Here is a 10,724-nt window from a genome sequence, read left to right as displayed (position 1 = left end):
GTACGGACACTGCCAAGGTGTCGTTCGACCGGGACGTAACAGACATCTTGGGTGTGTGTGTGTGTGTGTGTGTGTACCCTCTCACCTGTTTTTCCATTTGCTGTTTTATCTCTTTTGCCCATTTTGTAAATATGAACGCATTCTGTTCACACCTAACCCTCCTCATTTGACGCATTCGAGCCAGTCTTCAAAACACAAACTGTAGGAGTCCGAAACATATTCCGTGTTTGTGACCTCACGCATGGAGTTCACTCGCAAGCTCCAGAGCAACGGGTCCGAATTGTCCCCGATCTGTTTTAGCCCCAAATGTTTAAAAAGTCGATGAAACGTCTCCGAGGGACATGGGAGTGTTGAGTCCGTTTGAATGGAACCCTGTTGCTGGGAACGTCCACACGGAGTGATTTCCCTCCACAGAGACACCGTGAGACAGGACTCTGTGGAGTACAGGTAGTATGACAGACACCTTCTAATTTTTCGGATAAAGTCACAACACCCAACAAGTGTATCCACTTGTTTTTATTAATTCTGCGCGTCATCAGGACTCACTCATAATTAGTTGAGTCGATCAATGGAAACTCTGAAAATTGTGACTCGTTTAGGACGTCATGATGACGTAAACAGCAGCGACAGCACGAACTGATGCTACGTTCCAGGGGAGCTCGAAATGCGTAACTGGCGTCCGATACTGGACCCCGTGTTTTGTGTATTGATTTATTACAGTTGTTTAAATATATTTTTTTCCACGTTTTTTTTTCTTTTTGCATTTTATACCATTTTAGTTTTTTTTGGTTTTTTTTACATTTTTCTACATCATACATCACGTGTATTATTCTTTTTTTCTGTTCGTCATAATATCATCTTTATGTAAGCATTTTTTTTCTTTTCATCATACATCATTATTATTATTATTATTATTATTATTATTATTATTATTATTATTATATCCGTTGTTTTTCTTTTCCCCCTTTCGTCATACGTCATGTGTAGTTTATTATTATTATTATTATTATTATAATTATTATAATTATTTTATTATTATATCCGTTGTTTTTCTTTTTTCCCCTTTCATCATACATCATGTGTAGTTTATTATTATTATTATTATTATTATTATTATTATTATTATATCCGTTGTTTTCTTTTTTTCCCTTTCATCATACGTCATGTGTAGTTTATTATTATTATTATTATTATTATTATTATTATTATATCCGTTGTTTTCTTTTTTTCCCTTTCATCATACGTCATGTGTAGTTTATTATTATTATTATTATTATTATTATTATTATTATTATTATTATTATTATATCCGTTGTTTTCTTTTTTTCCCTTTCATCATACATCATGTGTAGTTTATTATTATTATTATTATTATTATTATTATTATTATTATTATTATATCCGTTGTTTTCTTTTTTTCCCTTTCATCATACATCATGTGTAGTTTATTATTATTATTATTATTATTATTATTATTATTATTATTATATCCGTTGTTTTCTTTTTTTCCCTTTCATCATACATCATGTGTAGTTTATTATTATTATTATTATTATTATTATTATTATTATTATATCCGTTGTTTTCTTTTTTTCCCTTTCATCATACATCATGTGTAGTTTATTATTATTATTATTATTATTATTATTATTATATCCGTTGTTTTCTTTTTTTCCCTTTCATCATACATCATGTGTAGTTTATTATTATTATTATTATTATTATTATTATTATTATTATTATTATATCCGTTGTTTTCTTTTTTTCCCTTTCATCATACATCATGTGTAGTTTATTATTATTATTATTATTATTATTATTATTATATCCGTTGTTTTCTTTTTTTCCCTTTCATCATACATCATGTGTAGTTTATTATTATTATTATTATTATTATTATTATTATATCCGTTGTTTTTCTTTTTTTCCCTTCCAGCAGACAGCATGCGTGGTCAGGTTGTTTACAAGGGGGAAGTGCGAGCTGTAGCGGGTGCGGGTGGGGCTCTCTGAGGCAGGAAACGCGTCGAACGAGCGAGCGGACAGCTCCGGCTCCCGCCCCGTGTCTTGACGGAGCTCGGCGCGGACCGCAGCGGGGTCCTTGAGGTTCCCCCGCCCACCCGCCGTCTTTCTCTTTTCGCTCTCGTCGGCGTGGAGCCGGATCTCCCCCGTAAAGCACCGCGGAAGGTACGTGGAGAAACCCCAAACGCCGCTTCAGCGGCTCTGAAACCCTGTGTTGTTTTGCGTGCCGCGCAGCCGTCGTCATAATTCGCCCTCGAACATCCCGCCGAGCCCGTGTCCGTGTACCCGGGGCGTAGTGTACCCGGGGCGTAGTGTTCCCGGGGCGTAGTGTACCCGGAGCGTAGTGTTCCCGGGGCGTAGTGTTCCCGGGGCGTAGTGTACCCGGGGCGTAGTGTTCCCGGGGCGTAGTGTTCCCGGGGCGTAGTGTACCCGGGGCGTAGTGTTCCCGGGGCGTAGTGTTCCCCGCACTTCTCCAGTGAGTGCGTCACTGTTTCGTTGCCGAGGCAACAGAAACATCGGGTTTTGGGGGCTTTCTGCGCCGCTCTCAACTCGTGGTGCCCAAACTTTGTATCCGTCGCCCTACTAACTACTTTACTACTACTACTACCTACTAACTACTATAACTACTTGTTCTCACCAGATTTTAGCTGTAGTTGGGTAACTCTACAACAAGTGGTTCTCAACTTGTGGTCCGGGGACCCTCCCCAACGGTCCCCAGCAAAACGACCAAAAGTTATAAGTAGACCGTCATTCAATTCAAGCACCGTTTGAGAATTTACAATAATGACCGTTTTGATTTTGGTTTCACCGTAACCTCTGTAACTATGGTGCAGTGTGTAGGATCTACGGACGGACAGAAATGGAATATAATATTCATAAGCGTATTTTAATTAGTGTATCATCCCGTGAAAATAGCAGTGTCTCTGTTGGCGTTACCTCAGAATGAGCCGTTTTTATTTACACGGGCGCGGGTACGCTTCACGGAAGCCGCCATGTTGCGCCGCCGTCTACAGTAGCCCAGAAGGGACAAACCAAACACCGGCTCTAGAGAGGGCCTTTCGCGTTTTTGGCGAGTTAAGTGGCCACCGTCTCCTCCACGGAGGCCGCCATGTTGGGGAGCGCTAGAGGCCACTAACGTCTACACACTGGAAAACATTTAAACATTTTAACTATGCAAACGCTAATAAACGTCTCACGTCAGCCTCCAAAGCTTTGCAACTATAAACTGTAGGGTTTTATATATTATATTATATTGTGAAATATGAACAAAGCACACCCTGTCGGGTGGGTTCGGCCAGGCAGGCTTCCTGATCACGATTTCTTTGAGCAGATTTTGACATCTCTTGCTTGCTTTTCGGTCTTCCTGTTGCGTCGAGTTTGAACAGCGTGAACCTTCAGCGCGTTGACTTTGTTCCTGACGTCGAGGCGTTTGAGTCAAGGGAGATCCGTCCACAAAATACTCCTTTCTGGGATGTGTATTTTTGTCTCTCTACGGCATATCGGCAGCTCAGACGGATGTCAGAGAAGATAACGTTGAAGAAGGCTTCTTCCTTCCTCATATACTGCAGAGAGATGAGATACAAGGGTGCGTCATTCTGTGTGACAATTCTATATCTGGAAGTAGACGTGGCCAGAGTGCTTTACAGAAATGATTACTCAATGCGCACACTCATACACATCTGGACTCAAATGCTGCTTCGTAAACCTACAGCGGTCACGACTGAAAGCAAATTTGTGTTATGTTTTGAAGCTCTCCAGATGCGGCCCGGCGGGCTCCGGCGCCTGACGGCGTGATGACGGGACGCGGCCCGCGATGCAGGGAGCCATAGCGCGAGTGTGCATGGTGGTGGCGGCCGCCATCCTGAACCACCCCCTGCTCTTTTCCCGGGAGAACGCGACGCTCCCGGAGCACGACGAGGAGCTGGTGGCGCGCATGCGGGAGCACGAGGAGAGGCTGGCGGCGGAGCAGGCCAGGCTGGAGACGGAGCTCCTGCAGCTGGAGTCCAAGCGCCGAGAAGCCGGCACGGACCAAAGCTGCGGCTGGTACTTCTGGAGCGCCCTCTCCCTGGTTATTTTCTTCACCATCGAGGTGTGCAGGGTGGATCTCGGCGGCAGAGCTGACGACTGGCCGGTCGAGGACGAGGAGGGGTCGGCAGAGAGCGGAGCCGTCGACCCGAGGACGTTGGCGCTGGATAAAGACGCCCTGAGCCGGTTTTGCGACCGATGCATCTACGCGTCGGCGCACGAAAACTGGCGGGTGAGGGAGTTTGCCGAAGGTTTAGCCGACGACCTGCTGGAGTCGATGAGGAGCCTCTGCAACCGAGACGTGGACATGGAGTTGGGGGACTTTTTAGGGGTCGGAAGCATGTTTGAAGCCTGGAAGGCGAGCAAGCCCCTGGTGTGCGACCTGATCGTGCCCATCTCTCCCCCGGAGCCGTACGGCTTCCGGTTCCAGCTGTGGTGCGCGCCGTCCAGCCACGTCCCGCCGGACATGCAGGGCTGCGGCAGGATCGAGGTGACCAATTTCGGGGAGAGCGAGGAGGCCTGCCTCTGTGGCTCGGCGAACCTCGGGGAGGACATGCTGTGTCTTCTGCACGGCAAGAAAGACCGGGCGAGGGCGGACCGCAGCCCCGACGAGCTCCTGTGCTCGGGGGACACGTCGTGTTTATCCAAAGATCGGGTCATGAGCTGGTTCCAGACGTCCGTGACCAAAGCATGGGGACGCATCTCTCACAAGTACGAGTTTGAGCTCACGTTTCACAGCCTGGACATCACGGGCGCCGTGAAGGTTCGATTCCGCTCGGGAAAGGCCATATTGCTGAACATCATCCCCGTGGTCCAGCTGGAAGATACGGATGCCTACTTTGTCTCGCACTTTCCCTCAGGTAGCAGCTCTCCAGACCCCCACTGGCCCCTGTCCTTTGCCGTGTACGAAAGGAACTTGCTCAAGCATTTGGCTAAAAGATTACCAGAAAACGCTTGTCACCTCCACTGCTTGCAGGTTGTGACTTTCCTACACAAAAAGCAGGTAGGGCTTTCGGGCAAAAGCGGTTTAACCGGCTACCACGTGAAGACCGCCCTGCTGCACCTGCTGGTGAGCAAGGCTCCGTCCAGCTGGGACGCTGAGCTGATGGAGCACAGGATCCGGGACGTGCTGGCGTTTCTGCTGAGGAGTCTGAGGGAAAAGAGACTGCACCACGTCCTGGTGGGGAACGGACGGCTGCCGGCGGAGATCCGGGTCCCCGAGATCTTCAGCTCGTCGGAGCCCATCAACCTGTTCCGGCAGCTGGTGTTACAGAAGGCTCTTTACACGGACACGGTCAGACATTTCCAGGAAATGCTGCGGAACGCTCCCGTGCTCATAGAGGAGTACACCCCCCCCTTGCCGAACGGAGTGACTCAGCAGAAAATAGGATAGTTTCTGATATCACTTCCTTGTTTGTCATCATAAAAGTAGACTACTTAATATGAAGTTAAAGTAAGCTTGGCAGACTTTTAACTTTTTTTTTTACCTTGTTACCAATTTTGACATATAGCATTTATAAAGTGTAGATTGTATTTTTTTAATGTATGACTGATATCGAGACATGGTGTTTTACTGTTACCGCATATGACAGTGTTATGATGTTACGAATTAAACCTCGGCCCTCAGGCTTGAAAACGCGTTTTTGCTTAATTTTAGGTTGACTGACGCACAGCAACGGCACTGGCGACTACTGGAAAGATACACAGAAATTAAAAATGTAAACTATAATTTTAATGGAAAGATACTTCTAATTCATATTTTTGTCGTGGAAAAAAAATTTGCTGAACAAAATGTACTTCATGTACTTTTAAACACACATGTAACACAGTGACACAATTACTGATCAACTCCTAATATCATGAGCTACCACCAAAAGCAGATCTCGCAGGTTCCATGGCACCCATCGGTTTATTTTGATTTTGCCCCATTGAAAAGCGGTTCCCTCTTTATACATACAGAGGTACTCTGACAGAACATGATTAGAGTATATAGAAGGGCTGTCATCTACAGGCCGTAGTCAAAGTCGGGTTTCCCCTCGATGTAGCCCTTGTAGAAGGCCTGGTATGTGTCCGTGCTGTGCATGGTGCCTTTCACAGCGGGGTCCTCCACCATGCGCTGCGTCCACTTTTTAAGCTCCGGGGTTCCATCGAGGCAGCTATATAAATACAAAATAACAAGACTTAGACTGTTGGGATATTGAAATCAATTACAAGATATGCTATGAGACAACATTTTTCATCCTTAAATACTTCAGGCAATTTAAATGCCGTACATTAAACGATTCAGTTGGGAAAAGCACTTTCTTATTCAAGTTCAAGTGATTATTTGTCACATACATATACATACGGTCATACATATATGCAGTGAAATGTCATGACACCCGGTGAATACGCACAATAAGCTCTAAAAATACTAAAAAATACCAAAACGTGCGTATGATGGTGCCTGCATAGATGAATACTTACTGCTTCATTTCAAACACCTCCAGCCTCTCGAACCACGGCCACATCATGTAATCGATCATTGTGATGGAATCCGCAGCAAAGAACTTTGTTTTTTTATTGACTAGATCCTATAAAAAAAAAAAAATGGCAGTTACACACGTTCATACTAAATCTAAAATGGGGATATGTGAGAGGCGCTAAGTGTTTGCTTGCCTCATTTAGTTTGGCAAACTTTTCTTTGAGTTCCCCTTCGAGTGCAGACACATCATCGCCATTCCTTCTCGCCGAGGGGATCTTGTAGAAGTATGGTACTATCTGCAAAAAGATGATACGGAATGGGTTGTACTGTGCATTAATCGCTCCTTCCTTTTCATAGCAACGTTAATAATGCTAATAATAATGCTAATAATAATAATAATGATAATAATGACAACAACAACAATAATAATAATAATAATAATAATAATAATAATACCTTGGAAAAATTCTCCAACATCATCTTTTGCTGCGCTTTTTCGAAGGGATCCGATGGCATAAGCTTCCTCTCAGAGTAAACATCATCCAAGTACTCGGAGGTGATGGGAGAGTCAGAAATCACCTGGCCGCTAGGTGTCTCCAGTACAGGCACGAGCCCCAGAGGACTCTTCTCAAGATACCAATCAGGTTTCTCTTTCAGGTTAATATTGATGGTTTCGTGTCTGAGAAATCAGGTTTGAAAAAAGGAGGAATTTTTACGGGTAAAATTAGCCTCGATTTCAACGGCAGAAAACCATACATGAGTCAACCTACTTGATCCCCTTGGCGTGAAGGACGAGTCTGGTCCTGTGGGCAAACGGGCAGAATCTCATGCTGTAAAGCCTGACGTAGCCTTCAGCCACCGGACCGGGTGCGGCGCTACCTGTGAACACGAATCCACACATCGAAACTCAACAGCCGAGAATGCAGCGGAAGAAGTAACCCCGTCTTCAAAGAGGTGACGCCTTCTTGAAGTAGGGATGGATCCCCGAAAATGTTCCGAAGGTCAAAATGGTTTACGATTACAGATTTTGTCTCCTGTAGTCCACGACCGAGGTCACGCAGGCGGCCAGGCGGTGGATCCTTTCTCTGCTCTTTGTCTTTTATGTCACAGAGTAAACGTTTTAAGCTGTTAACCCCTTTTATGCAAAATAAGTAAATAGGCTAAATAAATAAATAAATAAATAAATAACCAAGTGAGTTTTATAAATTTTACTGTTTATGTCAAATACTGATTGTTTCACATTTTATAATCAGGACGATACAAAAAAAAAAAATCATATTCTCTTTGTGATGTCACAAGTCCCCCCTCATAATGCTGAGAGTTTGTGGACCATTAAAAGACAAAGAGATTATGACAGAGAAGGTACACACACACACACACACACACACACACACACACACACACACACACACACACACACACACACACACACACACACACACACACACACACACACACACACACACACACACACACACACACACACACGAATTGTCTTGTTATCATAGCAAATTCTTGCCACGCTACTCCACCCACATCTTTTGATTCACATACTGTACACACTTTGTGGAAGGTTTGGCCCATCGGCTTACAAAGCATTCTGCTTTTTGTACCAAAAATAAGAGCGCAGCTAAGAAACCCAGTCATCATGGAAACATATGGCTTCTTCAGGGAAATTCCGCACTTAGCTAATCGGAACTTTTGTATGGGTATAATGGTGTTGGTTTTTATTCTTATGTGTATGTAAGACAGGCAGCAACTGCACAGATTACATAGTCACGGTGACAAGCAACTATTTCACCATGAAGCGGCATCCAGACCATCACGAGGCGTCAGTGTAAAGGGAACGCTGAGGACACTTAGTGGTGAATGTTGGTACAAGTAGGAACCTAAATTTTGAGGAGGAGCAATAGACAACTTTTTGGCTTTTACTTGTCATTATGAAGTAAATGCTGATTGCACGATCGAATGGCTACAGAATAATGACACTGTGGTTCTCTGTATGCCTCGCTTTCACTGTGCAATTCCCCGTGGCACCGGGTACGAAACCCCGGGAGAACGATCGATTTGGGGCAGTGCGTCACGGAAAGTGCACCCACCAATGCGCAACCATGGGCGGAAATGGCGGACGGTGGAGCGATTTACTCCACATAGATCATAAACCCTTGAATATAAAAATGACTCACTGAAATCGGTTGAGAAATGTAAACGTTATAAGCACTTTTTACCCAGAAAAACTGCAGCTCCCTGGTGTACTTGTATTTGTTTACAGGCCAGGTCTCGCCCGCCCCAATACGGCGGTGACGTTGACATATCAACGGACACAGCAACGGACCGAAGCAGTCAATGCGTTGGCCATGTAGAGATGGCCATGACTGCGCAGCCAAAATAAATCAAATCAAACTAAAATTTGACAACTTAAATCCACCTCTTCAGTGGACACGCTTCTTTCTTCTCTTACGATTTCCAAAGTGGTGTTGATAATTTAAGGTGGAGGTACACTTAAAAAGAAGTAGAAGATTTGGACCAAAAAGACGCGTTCAGAACAAGATCAGAACAAATTGACGCGTTTTTTTTGTATTTTTAGAGCTTATGGAGCTTATTGTGCGTAATCACGGGGTGTCATGACATTTTACTGCATATATGTATGACCGTATGTATATGTATGTGACAATTAATCTCTTGAACTTGAACCTGATCTGGGTTCTGGTAGTGTTCTCTGCTCAAACCCCTGAGCCGAACTTTGCCTTTCATCTTTGTCTCGCTCTGAGAGCTCCCCTCGTCGTGATTGTTCCAAATTCCGTTGCGTCAGGGGACCGACTTCAACCATCCCTGTCCTGGTCATTCAACCTCCTCCTTTTCTCAGGTCAACAAGCTTGTTTTCTCTAGAGTCGTAACATTCCAGGCATGCTTTATGTACACACACCGTATCTCCTCTGATCAAAAATAAAAACCGGTAAACAAGGCTGAATCTGAGTCAGTATGTGTGGGTGTGGGTGTTTTCTTTCCTGGCGCTGCGCCGCGCACCGTGCGGTCCCTGTGCTGGTTTTACAATCTACAATCTAGTTACAATCTACTTGCATTTTAAACCAAGGGACGTTCCGCCTTGGATCAGGACACCGGGTTGCGTAATGGAGAGGGTGATCTCTGGTCCATTGCGCGTCCCGTGTCTCTGAACTAACAAATAAAGTAATAAATTAAATAAAAGCCCCGGTCACTATTTGAGGAAATACGGGTACTGTCAACGAATGACATTGAGTTTGATTTCACTTTTTTTGATTTTTATTTTTTTTTGTCTTTATGTAAAACAAAACCACTGCCACCTCCTCTCACTGTCGAGTTCTTATTGAGTTATTATTGAGTTCTTTTTGGGTTCTTATTGGGTTCTTATTGGGTTCTTATTGAGTTCTTATTGGGTTCTTATTGGGTTCTTATTGAGTTCTTATTGGGTTCTTATTGGGTTCTTATTGAGTTCTTATTGGGTTCTTATTGGGTTCTTATTGGGTTCTTATTGGGTTCTTAAAGAGTTCTTAGAGAGTTCTTAGAGAGTTCTTAGAGAGTTCTTATTGATTATCCTGCCGACGGTGTGCTGGGACATGTTCTAACGCCTTTTGTTCACGCGTCTTTCTAACTGTACCTGCACCTAAAATCCGACAGAATTTTTTTTCTTTTTTCCCCCGTTAAATTCCCGCTCGGAAACGTTCTTGTTCTCAAAAGCGCATCGCGGTTTTAACCAGAGGAAGCGACCAAGGACGAAGGCAGTACAACCAGTGTAAGAATATCTGACAGGAAAGGCGGAGGCAGGTGCGCATACTGACAGTACACACGGTAAAACGTTGAATTACTTCAAAATTATTTTTTTTTTTCAAGGTTTTTCCAGAGTTGAGGCATGTACAAGTTATGCGATTTCCGTGACGCGAGCGATCCCGGCGTGCACCGTACCTCTGGCGAAGGACTTCTGGGACGTCATGCCGCCCGCGTCGAGGAGCCCCAGCCGCGCGGCGTCGAGTCAGTGGCGCCGCCGCGACTTTCGCGACGGAGACGTTGCGGATCACACTTCCGCTGTGGGCGTGTCCCGAGGCGCGGCGTCATCCAATGGGGGACGAGGGCGACGTGTCTGGGTTGCCGTGGCGACGCGCAGGCGTCTGTTTGCGGGGAGTGGGGAGCGCTCCGCCTCCTCGACGTTGACTTTCTAACGGAGAAACTTGTTGTTGTT

General features: G+C 44.8%; 2 protein-coding genes across 2 annotated transcripts; one reads left to right on the top strand and one right to left on the bottom strand.

The window, feature by feature from the left end:
- Positions 1-2,068: 2,068 nt before the first annotated feature.
- Positions 2,069-5,644, top strand: itprip (inositol 1,4,5-trisphosphate receptor interacting protein). Its single transcript, XM_080016718.1, has 2 exons — positions 2,069-2,184; positions 3,770-5,644. The coding sequence occupies exon 2, from the start codon at positions 3,833-3,835 to the stop codon at positions 5,435-5,437; it is 1,605 nt and encodes a 534-aa protein (XP_079872844.1). The 5' UTR covers positions 2,069-2,184; positions 3,770-3,832; the 3' UTR covers positions 5,438-5,644.
- Positions 5,645-5,898: 254 nt separating this feature from the next.
- On the bottom strand, positions 5,899-10,576 carry LOC307242309 (glutathione S-transferase omega-1-like). The gene is made up of 6 exons (XM_080016720.1): positions 10,451-10,576; positions 7,279-7,387; positions 6,965-7,187; positions 6,703-6,804; positions 6,511-6,617; positions 5,899-6,200 (listed from the first exon to the last, which is right to left on the bottom strand). Exons 1-6 carry the CDS (start codon positions 10,476-10,478, stop codon positions 6,050-6,052), a joined length of 720 nt encoding a protein of 239 aa, XP_079872846.1. The 5' UTR covers positions 10,479-10,576; the 3' UTR covers positions 5,899-6,049.
- Between the last annotated feature and the right edge of the window lie 148 nt (positions 10,577-10,724).

Source organism: Zeus faber, assembly GCF_960531495.2.
Source record: "Zeus faber genome assembly, chromosome: 16".
NCBI lineage: Eukaryota > Metazoa > Chordata > Actinopteri > Zeiformes > Zeidae > Zeus > Zeus faber.
Note: the sequence above shows the minus strand (reverse complement) of the source record. Positions and strands in the feature narration are given on the sequence as shown.

What these genes read in the sequence shown, in the direction of transcription:
- LOC307242309 (XM_080016720.1), bottom strand. Translation starts at nt 10,478, where the DNA reads ATGACGTCCCAGAAGTCCTTCGCCAGAG. An exon ending in CTTCACGCCAAGGGGATCAA is followed by an intron (nt 7,188 to 7,278) that starts GTAGGTTGACTC and finishes CTGATTTCTCAG; the next exon opens with ACACGAAACCATCAATATTA. An exon ending in TGTTGGAGAATTTTTCCAAG is followed by an intron (nt 6,805 to 6,964) that starts GTATTATTATTA and finishes ATCTTTTTGCAG; the next exon opens with ATAGTACCATACTTCTACAA.
- itprip (XM_080016718.1), top strand. Translation starts at nt 3,833, where the DNA reads ATGCAGGGAGCCATAGCGCGAGTGTGCATGGTGGTGGCGGCCGCCATC.